At 56.6% G+C, this 21,890-nt stretch overlaps 1 protein-coding gene across 7 annotated transcripts in view; it reads right to left on the bottom strand.

The window, feature by feature from the left end:
• Nucleotides 1-21,890, bottom strand: part of PTPRF (protein tyrosine phosphatase receptor type F) — an 86,748-nt gene that overhangs the window by 44,683 nt on the left and 20,175 nt on the right. For all 7 annotated transcript variants that reach the window (XM_045064357.1, XM_045064359.1, XM_045064358.1 and 4 more), the window contains exons 4-6: nt 18,785-18,930; nt 18,493-18,634; nt 4,772-4,960 (exon numbers count right to left, since the gene is read on the bottom strand). In XM_045064357.1, coding sequence (XP_044920292.1) covers nt 4,772-4,960; nt 18,493-18,634; nt 18,785-18,930 — 477 coding nt within the window. The remainder of the gene's footprint in view (nt 1-4,771; nt 4,961-18,492; nt 18,635-18,784; nt 18,931-21,890) is intronic.

Below are 21,890 nucleotides of genomic sequence, written 5' to 3'. Positions count from 1 at the left end.
TCTGGTGCACAGCCTTCCCACTGGATCAGGCTGCCTCATGTAGACACAGAAGTTGGAGAAGGGGCAAAGGCAGGTGCTGGGACCTGGGCTGGGTGTGGAGGGGCTGCAGAGAGACTGGGAAAAACCATTATCACAGTGATCCCCCAGGCATGATCCTCTAGGGACCATGACTGTCCTCAAGACCCTTTCAGAGGGTCCACAAGGTTGAAACTATTTTCATGACACTAAGAAGTCATTTGCCTTTTTTACTCTAGCTCTCTTATGAATATACAGCGGAGTTTTCCAGACACTCCACGAAGTGTGATATTGCAATACACCAAATGTAGAAGCAGACATGAGAATCCAACAATCTTCTATCAAGGCCCCAATTAAAGAGATTTGTGAAAATGTAAAACAATGCCACTCGCCTCACGAGATGTTTCTGTTTTAGAAAACATAATTATTTTTCTTTTAAAAATGCTATTTAATATGTAATAGATTTTTAAATTATTTGAAAATTTCAATATCTAAAACTTTTCTCAACGTCTAATATGGTTAATATTGATGGATAAAACCTACGCCAACAGAAGCTCTTTGAGGTCCTCTAATATTTACAATCAGAGGTCCTCAGACCAAAAAAGTCAACAACCGCTCGCTGATCTGCTTTTACAGTATAGGCCCGGCCTGGGAGGGGGTGGCGGGGTAAACAGTCCAGGACTGGTCCCCTAGCTTCTGTCCTCTGCTCTCCCAAACCCTAACCTGCTGTGCGACCAGTCTCTGGACCTCTCTGAAGAGTCACTTCTCCACCAGACTGAAAGAAGAATTCACCTTACCATGTCACAGGGTGGGTGTGGGAGACTGGAGGGGTCCAGGAGTCAGCAGGAGTCAGCGCTGCTCCTGAGACGGGCCTGTGTGCTCGGGCCAAAGGGAAACTCTGACCACGCACTGCCTGCATGCCCTCCTGCAGACCCAGTAGAGAGATGGGGCGAGTGGGAGGACACGCTCTTCTGGTCAGAGCTGGGCTGTCCAGCCAGCGGGGTCGGGGACAGCAGCCTTTAGGCCCCCCCGGAGTCTGCTCCGCGCTTGGCTCTGTGTCCCATCTGCCAGGGCCAGAGGGCTCCCCCCACTGCAGCCAGATGCAGGCACCTCTGCTCAGGCCCTGTAGTCTCAGCTCAGGTGTCCAGAGGGTGTGCGAGGAGATTGCACTCTGGGGGAGAGTGTGGATGTGGTCAGGCTGTCCTCAACGGCAAAGGGATGGCGGCTTACATGTTTAGGCCATGGGGATGAGCGGAGCACCGGAGGTCTCCGCGGCACCCTGTCTGGGCTTGGCCAAGCGTGTGGGCCACCAGCTCCTTTCAAGACCTGGAAGTGACTCTGAGCCCCACTTGGAGATGAGCCTCCCCTTGCTGCTCTGGTGACACCGCCTGCTGCTGACTTGACTTCCACTCTCCCTGAGTTTGTCTCCAGTCCTCTGCGCCCACCCTGGGCCTCAAGTTCAAATTCCCAAGAGGCTCTGTAACAGTATGTCATGTCACTTTAGTGAGGAAAACACCCATGGAGCAGAGCTCAGGCCTGGGCGGCGCTCACAACAGCGGCCCTTCTTTCCAGCTCCTGTTTCGGGGGCCGTGCCCTGTGTCGTGGGCTGTAGCTCAGCCTGCAGGTGCCTGATAGGTGCTGGGGACAAGTCAGGGAGGGTGTGAGGTCGGGAAAGGACAGGACTGTGGCACTCTGCTGTGCTCACGGGGCCCAACTATCCCCCAGGCCCCAGGCTTGGCATTTGTGATGCCAAAAGGCCTCTGGGTCACTGCACGGGGGAGCTCCCTGGCCCTGGATCTCCACATGTGACCCCTTAATTCAGCTGTGAAGTGGGCATGATAATCACAGCCTGTCCTACTTCTCAGGGTTCCAGGAGAATCAAGTGCAACAAAAGGCAGGGAAATACTTTGTGATCCATCGGTGACGCGTAAACTGCGAAGGTCCCTGTAAACAGCCAAGCACTTGGGGGCCTGATTCCCCTGCATGAGGGGATCTCCCTGTCCGATGGGCGACGGCATCCTTTCACATGGTAACAGGAGAGGGGCAGCAGCTCCTGGAGCTGAGGGCCTGGTGCAGAGCCAGGCAGTAGTGAGGGGAGAGAGTCCTGTGTGTTACTAGAGACAGGATGATGAAGACCCCTCAGGTGCCACCTCAGGAACTGGATCCTGGGTCCATAACCCTCATGTTGCAGCTCCCAGGTAGCAGCAAAGGTGAAACAAGGTCTTCCTTGGGCCTAAGCAGCAGGGGGAGTGAACATCTGTCTGCAGGAGCAGGGCCCAAAGGTCTTATCCCTGAGAGCCACCTGTCCTATAGCTGGCTTGTGCTGGGAGGTGGGGGGAGGGGGACCTTGCACTGGGGAGCCAGACCCATGCCCTTCCTGTAAGGAGGGCCCAGCCTAAGTGAGCAGAGATGGGGCCAGGCAGTAACAGCATCGAGTGGGGTGGGTCCTGAAGGAGGTGGCCTTACTTAGGAACAGAAGGGAGAGGCTTCCTGATTTGGTGAAGCAGAGCAGACAGCAAGGATGGGGTCAGGGTGGCTCCGTGCAAGTGTGGGGTGGCCAGAGCCTTCCCCCTGTGCACCAGGCAGTGAACTAAAGCATCAACTGCTGTTGTCTCCCTTAGTCCTTTTTAAATGTGAGAGAACAGAAGCTCAAAGAAGTTAAAGAACTTCCCGGAGGCCGCAGAGCTGGTAAGTGGTATAGCTGAGACCCGAGGAGGTAAAGTTGCCAACCTGAGCTGGGAAGAACAGGAGACTTCTGTGTGCCTCGTTCAGGAGCAGGAGCCTGGGCTCACCGGCAGGGAGGGGCTACTGAGGCTATCCAAGCACAGAGGGGCACGAGCAGAAACGCGGCAGCTGCGGGGGGCTGGATTCTCAGGGAGAGCCTGGAGGCAGGGAGCACAGTGCTTACGGACCCAGCTCCCGCCAAGGCAGCGGAAGGAGGAAGGGGGTCTGGCATGGGAGCCATGTGGGTGACAAGAGGATGTGATGCTTTCTTATTGGAGCAGGAGTTGAGACGTGTCCCTGCAAGGAGGTGGTCATTGGGAGAAGGCCGCGGCCGTTTGGGAAGGAAGTCACCACTCCTGGAGAGTCAGGGTGACACTCAGAAGGCAGTTAGAGTTTTCTGGTCTCAAACTCGGGCAAGCTGTGTGGTGTTGGGAAACAGAACCAGGCGTGTGGGTGTGGAGAGGGTACCTGAAGCTACAGGAAGGGGTGAGTCGGCCTGGTGGGGGAAGGCCCCACTCACAGAGCAAGCGCTGGAGACGGAGGCTCCCTGGCTGGCGGAAGGAGCAGAGGAAGAGGAGGCCTCAGGGAGACAGATGTGAGAGGAAAGCCAGGCGCGGGGGAGGAGCGGCTGCCAACGGCGTGACAGGCAGCAAATGGGGGGCACGGGGCCTGGCCCACAGTAAGGACCACATAAATAGTTGATGGACGAGCGTGCGAGACGGTGAGCCTTCCCAGAACTGCTGCCACGGACGGCCAAGGCTGTGCTGGGGCGAAGGCCAGGCCTGCGGGGAGGACCATCTGGCTGTTTGGGGAGCCTGCCCAGGGGACTGCAAGCAAACGCAGAGGAGCCGGAGCAGGCCGCTGGGCAGTGCTGGGCAGTGGCTGCAAATGCTGCCGGACCATTTCCTGCCTTGATTATGGCTGTTTTAATTAACTGCGTTACAGCTGCCTCCATCTTGTTGAGTTTTAATTAAATTAAATGAGCTAACACTTTGTAGGCTGTCTCAGGCGGCCCTGGCTTAGGCCTGAATCCGGCCCCCGCTGGGCAGCTCATCTCTCCTTCCTTCCCTTGGCGCTGCTGGGGCGGCTCCCTGGTAGGAGGCAGGGGGGGAGGGGCTGGCACCCCAGGGAGTGGCAGGGGCACCTCTGACGCCTGCACAGCCCTGACAGGCAGAGTTGTGTCCTCCTTTGCAGTGCTGACCTCACAGCCAATGGGCGGCAGGGGCTCTGGCTGGCACTGGCTGTCTTGCCTGAGCCCACCACCCTGCAGCTCGCAGCAGAGTTTCTGGATCAAGGTCTATCGGCTCAGCCTTCGCTGGCGACAAAGGCAGAGTGTAGCTAAACTGATGCTGAGCCTCCTTTCCCGCCTGCACCGTTCCCACAAAAACTGAATCAATTATCCTGGCGGGAGCCTCGGAGGCAGATCGATCAACAGGGTGACACCTCCTGCCTGGTCATGACGGCATCCTTGCTGCCAAGGGCTCCCAGCTGGCTCGACTGAGATATCCAGAGGAGACAAGTGGCCCTGGTGGCCAAGGGATGGCAGTAAGTCCTCCTGGCTCGAAGCTCCTGAGGTCCGGCCTTCTGAAGCCTGACGAATCAGGCATCTCCGGCCTCTTTCCCTGGCTAAGCCCTGCTATCTGGGGAAGTAAAGAGAAGCACCCAGTAGGCCTCCTCCCAGGCCAGACTCCAGGCAGGATGGAGGATGAACAGCCACGGAACGCCTCTGCAGAGCCCAACGCCACGCCGGGTGCTCCACTCATGCTGCGAGGAGCTGGGCTACACCGAAGTCTAGACTCTGGTGATCCCAGGAAGGGAGAAGAATCCCTGACAACGAGCCCTCGCTGTCAAGCTCCCTTCCCTGGGCCAGGAGGGCCTGTACCGAGATGAGACTCCCCCACTGGGTGCCACCCGCTCAGCCACGGTGGGCCAGCCCCAGGCTCCCAGGCCCAAGAGGGAAGGCTATGCTGGGCGCCAGGAGGACATCCTTCCTGAAGTCTGTGTGGCCCCTTGCCCCTCGCCCTCTGCTCACCTGAACGCAGCTGCTTGATGCGGCCATTGCTTGTGGCAGGGTCCACCGGGAGGAAGTCCTTGAACCAAGAGATCTCAGGGTCGGGATTCCCGCCTGCTGCGCACAGCATGGTGGCTGTACGTGCCTTCTCCACCACCTTCAGCTGAGGCCCCATGTCGATGGAGGGGAACCCCGGGGGTAGCTGTTCCTCTGTAGACAAAGAACAGAAGGGCAAGTCAGGGCCGGCACTGCCTGCACCCTAGAACCCTCGGCCGTGGGTAGCTGCTCCCGACTCCCAGGTTGGCCGGGACCCTTGAGACCCGTCTCCCAATTTCTGACTTCTAAGGGTGGAGCCTGCTTCGTGTGAGGACCCAGACTCGAGTCCCACTTCCTAGGCCTGCCCTTTGCAGGGCTGGGGTGGGGGGTACAGTTGACCATGGAGCACACCCGGCCCTAGCAGGGAGTTTCCAGGTCTGAGAAACAATGCCTCAGACTGGAGACGTCAGCACTTCTCTCTCCGGGCCCTGTGAAAAACGAGGACTGATGCTCTGCTGGCCACAGCAGAAAGTGCTACACGGATGCTGGGCTGTTGGGGGTGGGGGCACAGCTCATATGGCAGCACCCAGGGCCACAACACAGCCCAAAGCCCCCCCCCCCCCGGGTGCTGCCTAGCTCCCACTCCCTTTTCTGCACGTCGTGTCCCTTCCACTGCTTGCCTCTGGCCTTGAGCCCCACAGCATGGCAGAACCCTATATCACAGCCTGGATTCTGGACCTGACTCTGGTACCCCTGCCCTACAAGTGACCCCCTGCATCTCCCGGTCCTGACCCTGGCCCATTCTCTACTATAGCCTTGACCTGACCCTCTTCTCTCACTCCTTGGGGGTCGTGGTCAGGCCTGTGGACCATGTTGGAGCATGTGGAGGTTAAGGAGAGAAAAAAGCTCTATGAGGACACCAAATTTGATGAAGGGAAGTGAAATTCCTCCCTGACTGCCTTTCCCACCTCACCAGCGGCTGGCGGCTCACACAAGAGTTGTCCTGCGGAAGCAACAGACATCGGCACACCCCCACACCCCCACACCCACTGCATAGACACTCCGACACACGGCCCCTGAGGCTGGGGGAGCAGGGCTGGCCACTTGCCACCCCTGGAAGCACAAAGGGGCTGGGAGCACAGGCTCTGGACTAGAGCAGGTGGAGTGGGGCTTTGACCTCCATCACCAACTAGCTCTGTGACCGGGGTGCATTACTCATCCTCTCCACGCCTCCGTTTATCTGTAAACCAGGTTCAAGCTCCCAGCTTGTACAGCCATTGCAAGGAGCACATCTAATGACACACAAGGTGCTGGAGAGTGTGACAGAGAATCTGCACCAATGAGGATTAGTGGACATTACCGCTACAAGGAGCACCTGGCTGAGCCACTGGGGCAGTCAGGTACCAAGCCCAGGGCCTGGGGCTAGGGCCTCTGCCTGCGTTCGAGAACCCGGCAGAGCCTATCAGTGTGGACACCAGACATGCCCAGTGGAGGCTGGGGAACACTGTCAGTCTTCCAGTGGGAGAGCAAGGCTCCATGGTGGCAGAGACCAGGAGGCGGCACCGCCTAGACCTTCCTCCCTTGGGCCCAGCACAAGATGGGTATGTGAGAACACTAGCTGAGGTCAGACTCCTGTGCCAGGGAGAAGGCACATGGCATCCTCAGAAGCGATTCTAGAAAGTAAAGACTGGCAGGGCTGATCCTCCCTATAGACTCTCGGAGACCCAGGGGGACCGACTGGGGAGGCAGGCAGGAGAGGAAGCTAGAAGAGCCCCAGGAGGCAGGGGCAAAACATCCCTCTATCTGCTGCCAGATCCTGGGCGGGTGGGACGGGGGGCTCTGCCAAGGCTCTAGCTGCCAGTGGCATCCCAAAAGGACCGTGGCCGCATGAAGAGATGGGGTCTTGCGCTGGAGAGCAGTAGGACTCCGAGCATAGCCTTGCCTCCCCAGCCTCTCCAGCAGCTGGCGCTATGCTTACTTCCCCACCTGCAGCCCTCTAAACTCCAGATGTGAACCCACCATCTCCTTGGCTGTAAATATGATCCCACGGTGTCCTGACTTCCAGCTCTGATTTTTAAAAGGAAAATGTGGCAAGGAAGCAGGACTCGGGGTACACCGAGCAGGAGGCGGCTGCCTTTGAGCCTGCTGAGGTTTGCTTTAACAGGAAGCCCCAGGCAGGGCCTGAGGCCCCGGGCCCCTGTCCACCTTCTTTGCCCTCCTCAGCAGCTGGGGGACACTCAGGACAGTCAGAGCCACCCTAGCATACCAGGGTGACAGTCCTCAATCCTACCTGCACAGCCCTGCTGAGCAAATGGGGGCACAGGGGTGACAGAGTCTGCCAGAGTCCGGGCCCAGGAGTCCGCCAGCCCCATCGCCACCGGCAAGGGAGATCAGGGAGAAGGGAAGAAGTACAGACACCTGCGGCCCCCACGTCCTGGAATCTACTCTGAATTCCTGACACGGGGAAGGTCTTGGGGATTTACGCCAAATTAAGGACAATTAATTTTCCTCCCTCAATTATCGCGCCCTCAATGGCTCCGTCCTTGGCTCAGATCATGCCTCAGGCACTGCCGCCAGAACCTAAAATCGGCATGTGTGAAGAGCTGTCCATAAAACAGTGGGACCCAAAACCCGGTCCCTTGTGCCAACTCGGCTTCTAGGCAGAGCTCGGAAGGCTGCCGTCCTGCACCTCCAGCAGGGTAAGCGTGTCTCGCAGGAGGACACCGGCCCCTCAGGAGTGACCCGCTGCTGTCTCCTCCTTCTCTGCTCCCCAGGAGGCCTCCACCACATTCAAACGCAGCCAAGGTCAGCAGCTGCTTACTGATGCCCGTTGTGTGTCTGGCCAAGTTGGACACTGGGCACACTAGTGGAAACTGACCCATCCACGAGTCTGCACATTTATCCCCTGCACACCCTGCAGGACCCACAGAGACCAGGTCCACTACAGTCTCAACCACAGGGGGCCACAGACCTGGGGAAATCCCTCAGTCTGACATCACATGATGACTGCAAACCCATCGACAGTCAGGAAAACTGAGGCCCAGATAGGAGGCATAGAAGGTTACTGTTAGGGAGCATTTACTGTGTTCCAAGTAGAGAGTTAAAATGCTTTAAAAAATGATTTACTCTTACCAAAACCCTAGGCAGTAGAAGAGTGACCTGGGGCTTAGAGACCTGGCCAAGGTCACCCAGCTAAATGAGAAGGGGGGCTGGGATGATCCCGAGGGGTGGGCCCCACACCTGGCAGGGCTGGGCCTTGGGTTCCTGGGAGGGGTGCCCCTGGGGAATGGTACCACCATCCTGCCATACCTCACCCTCCTCCGGCTTCAGGGCTCAGCTGCTCCGTGGAAAGCCCCTGCACACAAGCAGCAAGACAAACCCGACTGTACCCCACACGTGGCCACCTGCGGGCACGCACCCACATCCCCACACCCCAGTGTACGCTTATTGAGTCCCCTCAAAACCTGTCCCGCAGGCTGCGGGTGGAAGGGAGGAGGGGCTCCTCCCCCTCCAGGCCACCCGGTAACCATGGCAACAGCAGAGAGGCGGGCTCCAGGAGGAAGGCTGCGCGCGCCCGCGTCCTAGCTAGCGTGCACCCGCGATTGGTCAAAGCAGCTGCCGCCCCTCTGGCCCCCACCTGGGCAGAGTGGGCCCCCTCCCCTCCGGAGACCTTGCTCCCCCATTCCAACTCTACAACTCTCTGCTCCCCTCCCCCTTGGGCTTCCTTCCCTCTCAATCGCTCAAAGAGCAGCCGGGGCTTCCCACACCTGCCTCCAAGCCTCGGCCAGGGCGGAGGCCCCTCCATTCTACGACAAGGGGGTCCTTGGGAAGGGAAGAGAAGCCTGTGAGGCCTGTAAGGGACTACAGAGGTATCAGGAAGCACGAGTCTCTACAGCTGTCTGTGGATTCCACCAGCATGCACAGTAGGGTGCACACACGTTCCCAGGGGTCTGCCCCCACGGATCTCTGCACACCGTGCTGGGTGCACACGTGTACTTTAACGGCTCCTGCAGCAAACTGCACTGGGCTTTAGATACTGCAACAGGAGATCTAAATTCCTCCCCTGCTGTCCCCACTGGGCAGAGGAACATGACAGGGTATATGTGTGTGCGAGGGTGGAGGGTGTTGCCAGACGAAGGCTCAGAGAGGGGAAGAAACTTGGCTGAGGCCCCACAGCAGTGGTGAAGCTGCTTCACCTCCATGATTCACTTGCTATCTTGGTGGCTTCCTGGGGAAGGAGAGAGATGCAAGGGTACTAAACCCCTGAACATGGGACACAGGGAGAGCTCTGGAGGGGTGAGGTGGAACTGCCTTGGGTGAAGGCTACGGGAGACTGGGGGGCCAATGGGAAGGCAGGTCTGCTTGGAGCTAAGACAAATGTTGGGGTCCTGGCAGATGAAGCTAGGGTAGGGGCAGATAGGGGATGAGCTGAGGCTGGCTGCAATGGCTGCGGGAGGGAGGCTGGTGAGGCCCCGTACAAAGCACACACAGGTTTCTTTGTCCGGCTCAGCCTGGGATGCCTGGGGCTGAGTCTGGGCCAGAGGGAGGGGGCTGCACCCAGGAAGCCGACAGATGGAGACGCCTTGCAGGGTCCTGGCGCGGGCGGCACCGTCTGTCGGCACGACCTTCTCACCCGTGTTTACCCAGCTTCGTGGCGTCTCCGTGCACGCGCAGGCACACACCGGCACACACATCCGCAGGCTCCCTGGGGCGGCACCATCTGGACGCCTGACCTCCTCCCCTGTGCCTGAGTGTTGAGCCTGACCTCACCCTGTCTCTGAACACAGACTCCTAGAAACATGCACAGCCAGGCAGCCAGAGGTACACGGGAAAGAGAGACAGGTGCAGAAATAGAAATGTCCATGCGTGTGTGGAGGGGCACCTGCAGTGATGGCACCTGTGGAGACAGACTCCTGCAAGTGGATCCAGAGGTCGAGCACATGGGCACTGCACACACACGGGGAGACCTGCAGTCAGAGCTGCACAGATGCTGGGGCACGGGTACCCAGAGACACGGGAGACGCAGAGATGTGCAGAGCTGTGTGAAGGGAGCGCATGGGCAGTGGGGCTGCGGTTTCCCCACCCCCTGTGCGCTCTAAGGAAACCAAGGCCACCTCGAGTCTCCGAGTCTCGTCCCTGAGGCAGCTCCATCCTCAGCAGGGTTGGGGCCAAGACACCAGCTATCAACCCGGAGGCCCCTGCTCTCCCAGAGAGCACCCCCACCCTGCTTCCAGGCAGTAAGGGGGGGCCCAGGGAGCCTTGGGCCCATCTTCTTTCTCAGCTTTCAGTCTCGATTTTCAGCTTTTTCTAAGAGAAAACTCCCACCTCTTCCAGCACTCAGATTTCATCAAACTTGGCATCTTAAAAGCCTGTTTTGTTTTTGAATCTGAGCTGTTTGGGGCCTGTCGGCAGCGAGAGCCCAAGAGCGGCGGTGAGAGTGGAGAGCAGCCATGGCCTCCCCCTCCCCCAGGGCTTCCCTGGCACCTCACACTGCCCTCCGCAACCTGCTTGGGGAGGCCTCCCCACCACACCGCCCCAAGTGAACGCTGGTGCTCTCCCCAGCCATACACCCTACCCACCCTCCGGCTTGCGGGCGCGGGCCCAGGCCCAGACTGGACTTTCCTCCTGGGGTTCCCCCACCCTGGCCCTATGCCAGGAAGAGTCTTTTTATCCATTGATACCCCTAGGTTCAGGCCCAGTTCCTCCAGACCTCCGATGGCCTCCCACTCACTCCTCAGACCCCTGTCACCCAGCTGCCACCTCTACGGCTTCTGGCCAGTTCATCAAAGTCAACCGTGACCCCACAGGGCTAAGTCCAAAGGACACTTCTGAGTGCTCATGTCGCCTGACCTCTTGACAGCACCCCTCCCCACTGACCACTCCCTCCTCCTTCACATACCTTTCTTCTCTCCACTTCCACAGCCTCCCTCTGGGTTTCCCTCCTCCCCTTCAGGCCTCTCCTCACCAGATTCCTATGGAAACCCCCCACCCCCAACATGAAGTACTAGCCAGCTGGGGTTCCATCCAGGCCCTCTTCCTCCTTTCTTGGCTCTGGCTCCCTGAGATGTGCCATTTCTCAGCCTTCAAAACTCCATTTCCAGATGTCCCTTGGAGCGCCAGGCGAATCTGAACAAGGCCTCCTGGATACCTCCCCCTGGATGCCCGCACATGCGTACTACAACAGATTTCTAGCTGGCCTTGTCAATCTGCCCCTTCAGACCGGGTCCTGAGCCTCAGAAAATGGTCCCGCAATCTACCTGGACCCAGAGCCATAACCCTGAGTCTCCCACCTCCCCAGGCCCACTGTGGCCAGGCAGCTCACCACTCTCTCTCCACCGCTGGCCACCCATTCTCCCTTCCTCTCCTGCCTGCTGCCTGGGTTTGGGCCATTGTGACCTACTACTGCCTGGGCTGCAGGGCTGCCCCAGACCCTCACTGGTCTCCTGCTGCCCTACTATGCATCCTCAGGGACCTTTCTGAAGCATATATTTGATCATGTCATTCCTGATTAAAATACTCTCTCCCCTGGCAACCAGAGGGAGCACCTTACCGAGGACAGAGAATGTGCACGAACAGGGGCATTGAGAGCCTCTGACTTGGTGAGCTGTTCCCAGAGCTGCTGGCTCCACTCTGTAGTCATGAGGCTGGGGGAGAAGGGAGTCAGCGAGCGGGCCAAACACACAGCAGGGCCTGGTTAGTACCTGTGACCGTAGGGGTGGCAGGGGCAGGCTGGGCACAGGGGAGGTACCTACCGTCTGGCTAATAGAAGACATAAGCATACTGCCTACACCACAGGAGGGCCATTCAGAAGGAAGTCCAGTTGGGCCCTTGGAGAAGGATCAAGACTAGAGAAAATGCGGGATTTTACGTACCAAGAAACCCAGAGTCTGAACTTGAAGGCCCTCCTGGCACTGCCCGCCTACCTCTCCCAGCCCCATGCCTAGGGCCCAGAACTCTCCAGGAAATGGTTGCAGAGCCTCATGTCTGTGTGGTCCCCAGTGCTATAGTGGTCATGACAGGGGGTGGGGGGAGGTGGAAGGATAGGTCACAGAGACCATAGTCACTGGACCAGAAGTACATAGGTCATGCCTCAGCTGTGAGGGGTGGGGTAGGAGCTGGCCTGGGTTGTAGGCCTTCTGTGACTGCAAATCAGGGAGGTGACAGGTCCAGATTCTGCAAAACCAGGATGTTACCCAGACACATACACAAGCAACAGGAAGAGGGCACAGCCTGCCATTTGGGAAGTCATCCTCTGCCTGTAGTAACCCTTTTCCCAAACACCCCAACCCCAGTCAGACCTGGGCCAGGGGCAGAGAGAAAGGGAGAGTAAGGAGTGCCAACTCCCTGGGAAAACTCCCACCCATCCTGAAAGCAAGCTCCCTTACCAACTCTGCTCCAGATGCAGCCCAGCCCATGATCTCAGGACAGGGTCACAGGCTGCTCATCAGCCCTCCTGTCCCTGGGGCTATTTCCAAAGGGACTGAGTATGGGGGTGAGGAGTGGGGGGTGAGTTCTCGATAGGTCATCACCCCACATGTCCCAAAGCCAGCCAGGGTCAGAGCCACTGCAGAACTCATGGGTCCAGGCCCAGCACTGACTGCCCCGCTGCCCCAGTCTCTGTCCCACACGACTATCAGCTGGCACCCCCCAAAGCCTGCCACAAAGGAGGAAGACCAGGGGCGCCTGGATGGTGGCTCAGTGGGTTAAGCCTCTGCCTTCGGCTCGGGTCATGATCTCGGGGTCCTGGGATTGAGTCCCGCATCGGGCTCTGCTCAGCAGGGAACCTGCTTCCCTCTCTCTCTCTGCCTGCCTCTCCACCTACTTGTGATCTCTCTTTATCAAATAAGTAAATTTAAAAAAAAAAAAGAGGAAGACCAGACACACTCCAGGTGGGCAGCTGGATCCCTGAGCCCATTTGGCATCCAAGGACGGTATGGTCCTAGTCCATCAGCAGGCATTGAGGCCGGGTGGAAACTGGGGAAAGGGAGTCTAGCCTTGGTAGGAGGAGGGGAGGAAAAGGAGGGCTCCCAAAATCTGAGCAGGATCCCTCTGCACCCTCCGTCCTGGCCTGGCTGCAGAGGACTTGCTGGGGAGCCACTGTACTGGAGAACGGGTCAGCCTGACCGCTCTGTCCCACATTCGTCTGTCCAGCTGTCCCGCTGAACTCCAGCTCTGAGCAGGAAACCCATGGGTCCCCAAGACAATGAGGCTAGGGGCGCCTGGGTGGCTCAGTGGGTTAAAGCCTCTGCCTTCGGCTCAGGTCATGATCCCAGGGTCCTGGGATCGAGCCCCACATCGGGCTCTCTGCTCATCGGGAAGCCTGCCTTCTCCTCTCTCTCTCTCTCTCTCTGCCTGCCTCTCTGCCTACTTGTGATCTCTGTCTTTCAAATAAATAAATAAAATCTTAAAAAAAAAAAAAAGACAATGAGGCTAGACAGTCTCTCTGACCATCCCCCCCAGGGTCAGACTGACCCCCACACATTCAGCTCTGGCTGCTTGCCACGCACACCATACCACGCCCCACAAACACCCCGATGTGCACACACCCACAGGCACTACCTGATGTATACTGCTTGCTGGATATACCACCCCTCCCTGTGGGGCTGGATGGGAGTGCGTGCGTGCACATGCACACACCTGCCACACACCCCCTGCTGTACATGCAGCACATGCCACATATCCCACACACTGCCATACCCAGGGCACACGGGGCACCTGCAGCACACACGGGGTGCAGGGCAGCTGCTGTGTCCCTGATTATAAAGGGAGTGCTGCCACCAGCGGCACGTGGAGTCCTCAGAGTCAGGTCCCCCCAGGACAGAGTCAGAAACAGCTCCCTCCTGCTCCTGGGCTCCCCCCTCAGCCCTCCACCTCTCCCCCTCCACCCACTCCGCAGCCCTCCCAGAACCTACCCAAGTCACCAGGGCCCTGCCCACATCTCTGCTGTCTGGCCTCCTCCGGGGCTTTGCTGACCACTGTCCTGCCTGGCTTGGAGCCCACCGGCTCAGGCAGATCCTACTGTCCAGAAGGAGCTCCAAGCCCCTCACCGCCCCCCCACAACCTCCTGGAGGAAAGGCCAAGAATTAAAGCCTGCTTCCCCTCCCCCTTCCTCGAGAGGGAAAATGTCAGATTCTCTGTCTCAGTGGCGGCAGCGGGCGGGTTGGAGGGGGAGTGATTCAGCCGCTGCCTCAAGAGTGCGGAGTGAGAAGAGCTTTTCCTGCCATTACCGGGCGAGGGAGAGGCTGGCGCGCTAATGGCTTCAATTACCACTCAGACAGGAACACTGGGCGGCAGGCCCCGCGCGTCACAGTCCGGACGGGCTCGCCCACGGCCCACTGGTGCCGGGCACTGCTGAGGCAGCCCACAGAGCACCGTGGGGCCACAATGGGCCACCCATGGACATGTGGGGGGTGCCAGTCGTGTCAGTGGAGCCCCAGGGGGCAAAGGCTGGGATGAGGGACCAGGGAGTGGAGGGCCTCCAGCAGCAAGGGGTGTTCCTGTGAGGCTCACCGGAGCCGTGTATCAGGAGGCTGGGCCTGGTGGGGAACGACACAGAACAGGGGGCACAGGACCAAAATCGTCAGCCTGGGCTCCCTTTCGGGGCGTGCTGACTCCTCAGACCCTGAGCCAGGTTGCCGCAGGCAGCCCTCAGCCACTCCCCTGATCAGCCCAGTGCGTAGTAAGCATGTATGCACGTGCGTGTGCTTTTGGGCGTACGTGCAGTGTGTGATACCCCTAAGGGACTCACTCCTATTCCCAGACCTCAAACCGGCCTCCTCCTCTCCCCAGGCCTCCTTAGAACCTGTAGAGGCCTCCCAGGAGCAGGCCTGGCTCACCTCTGGCTCCAGCCCACAGCCCCAGTCAGACCATCCTTCAGTCCTGTTCCGCACACACCTTTTCCGGGGGCCCGGGAGGAGTGGGGGGGATGGTCGCAGTCTGGGCTGCTTCCTCCGGGCCCCACCTCCTGGCACCTTTGAGGCCTCCCACTTCACTGTTTGCTGCCAAGCCAGGAGCCTGGTCAAGGTTACACAGACCAACCTGGTAAGTCAGCGTTTCGTCTTCCGGGTGCTGCATTTCAGGAGGAGGAGGAGAATGAGGGGGAGGAGGAGGAGGAGGAGGAGGAGGAGGAGGAGGAGGAGGAGGAGGAGGAGGAGGAGGGAGCCCACAGTCCCACCCCCACAGGGACGGGGCACTAACAGGGTAGGGACCTGCCCCACACTGAACCCAACCTCATCAGACACCCCCCATAGCCCAGACATCCCCCAGGCCCCTGCTAGAGGAACCTTCATTCAAGAATGCCCCACAGGATGGAGGGGAACCCCCACAAAGTCTGAATCCTCCTCACCTCAGGGCCTGAAAGACCATCCACATCCTCCTGGATCCTTTAAAAGATAAGGCTGCCCAGGGCAGTGTGGGGGGTGGGGAAGGGGGAGAAGTGCCCACAAAGGAACGGGGGAATAGGGACTCCGGAGAGAGGGGGTGCTTTTCTTTCAACACTAGCACGAAGGTCCTCTTCCCTCCGAGAGTCTGATCAGATGCCCTCTGGGGCAGGAGCCACCTCCCAAATGCCAGGGTAGGACAGATGGCTCCATGCTGGGGCAGATGCCAAAGGTTGGTGGGGGCGGTGGGTGGAGGTGGGGGCAGAACTACTCTGTCCCCTGATTGTGGCTACAGAAACTGAGGTCCTGGCCCAGGGCCTGTCCTCTGGGTCCCTGCTCCACAGGTCAGTACTCCTGGATGGACAGAGGGGCTGCACCATCTAGATGATGCCATGGAAGCCAGGTATCGGCAGCTCCCAGCCCAGCAGCCAGCCACTACCGTTCGCGCCGGAATTCCAAGAACTACTTGACGTCATATTCCATCCTTCAAACCAGCTCAGGCAATAGGCATCACCTCCCTGTTTACAGATGGAGCAAATGAGGCTCCGTGGCACCACTACCTGTCCAGGTCACTGGGTAAGAGAGGAAGGGGTCAGGAGACCTGCTCTTAACCACTGCCCCTCTAAAGTGGACCCCGGCCACATAAGCACAGGAGACACACAGGCACCAGGGAGTTACTGAACAGATGCCCGCGAACACGTAAAGCCATAGCGTAAAAATGGCCAATGTGAAAAGATGTTCAACTGCTCTTGTAATCAAAGAAAATGCAAATTAAATTGAGATGACATTTTTTTGCTTATTAACTTGGCAAAATTTTTTTTTTTAATGATAATTCCCACTGCTGGTGAGGATGTACAGAAAAGAGGCCCTCTCGTGCCCTGCTTGGTGGGAGTGTAAACTGACACAATCTTCTGGAAATACTGAAAGGCTTAAAAATTCATGTGTCCTTTGATCCAGCAATTCCACTTCCAGGAATCTAGAATAAGGGAATAATCAGGAAGGTGATCACATCTTATCTGCAAGGAAGGGCATAGCACTTTATTTATAAGAGCAAGAAAATGGGAACAACATATGTGTCCGACAATAAAGGAATGGCTAAATAAATGAAGGCACCTTGTGTGATACCTACAGCCATTAAAAATAATGATATAGAATACTTAATGGTGAGGAAAATGTTCCTGATACGTTATCTTGAAAAGCAGTCTACAAATGAGGGGCGCCCAGCTGGCTCGGTCAGTGGAGCATGCATGTAACTCTTGATCTCGGGGTTGTGAGTTCAAGCCCCCTACTGGGTATAGAGATTACTTAAAAACAAAACCTTAGGGGAAAAAAAAGGCAGTCTATAGATCATTGGGCAGGACGTGATCCCATTTTTCTTATACAACAGACCCTTGAACAATATGGGTTTGAACCGCACGGGTTCATTTATATGTGGACTTTTCCCGATAAATACAGTACAGTACTATACAAATGTATGAACTCTCATCATTTTCTTTTCTTTTCCTTTTTTTTTTTTTTTTTTTAGTAATCTCTACATACAACGTGGAGCTTGAACTCACAACCCCAGGGTCAAGAGTCACATATTCTCCTGACTGAGCCAGCCAGGTGTCCCTCCCAGGATTTTTTTTTTTTTTAAGATTTTATTTATTTATTTGACAGAGAGAGAGATCACAAGTAGGCAGAGAGGCAGGCAGAGAGAGAGGGGGAAGCAGACTCCCCGCTGAGCAGAGAGCCCAATGCAGGGCTCCATCCCAGGAGCCCGGGATCATGACCTAAGCCGAAGGCAGAGGCTTAACCCACTGAGCCACCCCGGTGCCCCTTTCCATGACTTTCTCAGTAAGATCTTCTTTTCTCTAGCTTACTTTAACATAAGAATACAGTATATAATACATACACGAGACATGTCTTAATTGAAGATTTTATATTATTTGAGCGGGGGGAGAGGGAGCATGAGCAACAGCAGAGGCAAAGGGAGAAGCAGACTCCCTGCTGAGTAGGGAGGCCAACATGGGGCTCCTCCCCAGGAACCTGAGATCATGACCTGAGCCAAAGGCAGATGCTTAAATGACTGAGCCATCCAGGCAATCCTGATTGACTTCATGTTATTGGTAAGGCTTCCAGTACATAGCAGGCTCTTGGTAGTTAAGTTCTGGGAGAGTCAAAAGTCATATGCAGATTTTCCAGAGCTTGGCAGTGAGGGGTGTTGGGGGTGGGGGTTCAGCACACCTAACCCCTATGCTGTTCAAGGGTCAACTATATACACAATGCCTGCCCAGAAAATGGACCCTAAGGAAATAACCAAGTGTCACTGGTAGAGGCAGGATACTGGGTGATTTTTACTTTTTCCTATGTGCTCTTTTATACTTCTCAAATCTTCAACAACGAACAGGTATTGTTACTGCAATTTTTTTTTTTTAAAGGCAACAATCAAGGCTATGTTTTGAAAATACACACAGACATACTCAGGCTGATGACTCCATCGTGGCTGGGGGCTGAGTGTGTCACTCCCCATCCCACGGTTTCCTGCGCCCCCAGGAAAGTGTTCATTTCTCAGCCCTGGCCTGTGTGATCTGCCCTCCAGCCTCTCCAGATCTCCCGCCTTCTCTCTGTGCCTTCAAACTCCACCCACTCCCCCCAAGCCGAACCAACAACGGAGCTCCCTGAAAGCTCCCTTCTCTCTGGCTTCTGGGCCTTGGGATGTGCTGCTTAGGCCCCAACCCTGACTCCCATTTACCCTCCGGGCTCAGCTCAGACAACAGTTTCCTCTCCTCTGTACTCCCCTAGCTGCCCCCATAAAACTTACTGGAGACTGTCTCAAGGGCAGGGCCCAGGTCAGATGACCCTCTGGACTTCACAGCAGCATTAGGGAGTATTTGTGAATGAAGGCAGGAGCCAGGAGGTGGGAAGACACTAAAATCCATAGAGTCCTAGTCCCCAGCCTGGGGCCCTTGTTCCTAAGGGCTACAGGGAACACACCTCTCTGAAGCCCCCTGCCAGGCTCCACAGAAAAATCACATCCACGGCCACGAGTCACGTAACTCAAATGTTGGACAACTGCAGACCCACACGTCAAGTCAGACTTCAGACCCTACCAGAGCAATGGCATGGCTCCGTGGGAGGATACAGAGACACCAGGCGCACGCTAGACAATACTGCCGCAGCCGCTGACCATCCCTGTCCACATCTGACCTTTGCCGATGCCAAGATGGCCAGCTCTCCTTTCTGCGAAACACACGCCAGCTCACAGCAGGGTCAGGGCTGGCTGACCGGCTCTTCCTACGTGCCACTCTTCCCACCCACCATGCCATGTGGCTCCCCAGCACATACCTTCGAGAACTGAGAGTTTGGCACTAGTGTTGATCTCCCCCAGACTGTTGGTGGCTGTGCACTCGTAGATGGCTTCGTCCCGCTGTACCCGCAATGGCTGGATCCGCAGCACAGACCCTGCCCCGTCATCAAACTCGATGACCTGCCAGAGGACAGACACAGGGTCACAGCCCGCTCCAGCTCAGACATCCTCCCACATCCAAAAGGCCCCCGAGCAGAGAGATGAAGGAGAGGGAATGTAGGGCCAGGCAGACCATGAGCCCCGCCTGCCCCTTCCCACCCAAGGCTATACCTCAAAGCGCTGGGAGCTGACTTTCTTCCCTTTCTTCATCCATGTGATGCGTGGCTTGGGCTCCCCTGTGGCTTGGCACACGAAGGAGGCCACTCCTCCTGATAGCCCAGTCTGGTCCTCAGGGACCTTAATGAAGACAGGTTTGCCTGGAGAAACGGAGACACCGAGTCACCACGGTACAGTCCTACAGAGATGGCCAACACTCCACAGTCATGGGGGGAGGTGGTGGCAAGAAGATGTATAAAGAAAATATTAAGGGCAGCTGAATGGCTCAGTCGGTCAAGCATCTGACTCTTGGTTTTGGCTCAGGTCATGATCTCAGGGTTGTGAGATCAAGCCCCTCACTGGGCTCTGCACTCAGCGAGGAGTCTGAAATATACTCTCTCTCTCTCTCCTCACCTCTCCCCTCTCTCTCTAAAATAAGTAAGTAAATCTTTAAAAAAGAAGGGAGAGAGAAAGAAAATACTCATAGTGACACCTGACCCTTATAAAGTGTTTACTACATGCCAGGCACTATTCAAAGAGCTGTAGCATATGAAGTGGGGGCTATAATTACATCTGCTTATAAAGAAGAAAATCCAGGCAGAGAGAGGTTAAGGGATTTATCCAACATGACACAGCTGGTTTGTGGCAGAGCTGAGATTTGAACCCAGGAGTTCTGAGTCTAGAGTCCTGGCTTTAATGGCTACACTCTGTCTCCCATCTCCCCAACCAATTCCAAGCTCCAGGACAAAGGCATGCAGAGAGCTGCCTGGAAAGAGCCCCAGCGTCTCTCCCAGACTTGTCCCTCCCCCACTGCTCTCATTCTGGGTGATGGTACCTCCATCTACCCCACAGCTCAAGCCAGAAACTGTGACTCCTCCTCTCTCTCGGCCCCCACATAACCAGCAGTCCCGAAAGGCCTAGACATTCCACCTCTTAAGTGTCTCTGGACGTCTTCCCAGGTGAATGCTTTCCTGTAAATCTGCACCCACACCCGCCCCCACTAGCTTGGCTTTTGCCTTCTGACACAGCTGGCCTGTACATCTCCCCCAAGGTGGCCACTGGGAGGCGGGGGAGGGGAAGGAAGAAGGGTCCCAGCCACTGTACTGTCCTGCCCACATCACCTCTGTATGTCCACCAGGTCTGAATGGGCACACCTGTCCCTGTGAGCCCCACTCCCAGGGTCACAAGACCAGAGAAACCTGCTTTCATTAAGACATAGCAATGCCTCGTTAATCCTGACAGAGGATCTATTTCCTATTAATCAGGCCAATGAACAGCTCGAGGAAGGCTAATACCGTGAGAAATGACCTTTCAGACCACCTGCTCAGTGCCGATGAGCCCTGGCCTGACCTGACCCCATCCCTGGCACAGAAATGGGTGTGTGTGCCATGATGACACTCTCTCCCTAAAGCACGCACGCTGCACCAAGAACTTCATCTCATTTGGTCCTTTGCTATTGTTATTCCCACTTTACAGGCTCAGAGAGGTCAAGTCACTTGCCCAAAGTCACCCAGCCAGTGAGGGGCATATCTGAGACTTGACTTCAAGCCTGTATGACTCCAAGATACCTGGGGCAGAAGAGAGGGGCCTTGTGGCAGGTGTGTGGCATGCTGTGGGGAGCTGGACCAAAGAAGGTGGAGGAGTGAGTGGGAAGTGAGGAAGGGGAGGAAAGAGTGCAGGGACCGTGTACAGGACACTGGCTACAACAGGAAGGTACAGAAAAGATGGTGCCTAGAGGGGATGATGGGTCAAGGGAGGTTTACATCTTGGTTTCTTTTTTGGTTTCCTAAGACATGAGGGACAACCTTTACATGCTGATGGGAAGGAGGCAGTGGAGAGGGAGAGGTGCCGACCCAGGGTCCAGCGGAAAGAGCCAGGCGCAGGCCCCGAGGAGCGGAGGGACCGGGGACCACTGGGTCAACAGTTACAGCTGCAGGTACAGAAAGCAGGAAGGGAGCCACCTTACTGAGCACCCCGGGGCCCAGGGAGGCTTTTATGTAATTTTTAAGCAAGTCACTCGTCATCTCTGAGCCTCCATTTTCTCATCTGCAAAATGGTGCTAGTGACCCAAGGGTCTATGCAGACTCTCATTCATATCGTTAGTCTTGAAACAACAACGTGGGTTGTCTTAGCATCTTTGACTGAGATGGAGAGCCGGTGGCTCAGAAGGCTAAGCAACGGACAAGTCACAGTGACGCTGGGGGGTGCTAGGGTTTGACTGGTGTTCTAAATCCTAAGCTCATCTTCTAGCACTAGCACCCAAGGCTCCATGGAGGATGGAAACTCAGCCCCACCTGACTGCCCTTAGAACTGAGGGCAGGAGGCAGCTGGGCCAGAAAAGCCAGGGGCAGCCTTGGTGGGAGCCAGAGTGGCCTGGGGATAACAGAGCCTCTAGAAACTTCAGTTTGCTTCATATTTCCTCTGCACTCTGAAGGAGGCTCCAGACTTTCCCATTCTATGGTGTTCTGCAGAACCTGTCGCTGTTTACTGGTCCTTTCAGATGGGTCCTCTCGCAGAGGACTCTGCCCACTCAGGCTCCACGGGTGTGCACCACCCCTACACTCGGTGCAGCCCTCCCCCACACTTGAGGACCTGCACACCAGCAGCTTCGTGGATCTCAACCTGCAATGCCATCACCTTAGTCCAGATACCACCTTCCCTTGACTGGACACTCCACCAGCCCAACAAGCTATGTTCCTGTCTCTAGTCTTGTCCCTCCAGTCTAGTCTCCATTCAGCAGCCAGAGTGAACTGCCTCACTCCTGATTAATTAAAACTGCTATCAAGGGGCACTTGGGTAGCTCAGTGGGTTGAGCCTCTGTCTTCCGCTCAGGTCATGATCTCAGGGTCCTAGGATCGAGCCCCGCACCGGGCTCTCTGCTCAGCTGGGAGCCTGCTTTCTCCTCTCTCTCTCTGCTTGCCTCTCTGCTTATTTGTGATCTCTGTCTGTCAAATACATAAATAAAATCTTAAAAAAAAATACTATCAAAACAAAATTTCAAGTCTTTTTGTGGTGGACAGAGCTCTGCCAGTCTGACCCCAGCCACTGTCCATCATGCCATGCCCCCTCCCCCCGCCCCAGCCCTGGCTTCCCGTCCCCTGGATAAACAATGTTCCCTGAG

This window comes from Mustela putorius, unplaced genomic scaffold (assembly GCF_011764305.1).
Source record: "Mustela putorius furo isolate JIRA1106 unplaced genomic scaffold, ASM1176430v1.1 tig00003853_pilon_pilon_pilon, whole genome shotgun sequence".
Lineage (NCBI taxonomy): Eukaryota > Metazoa > Chordata > Mammalia > Carnivora > Mustelidae > Mustela > Mustela putorius.
This window is presented reverse-complemented; position numbering and strand designations above follow the sequence as displayed.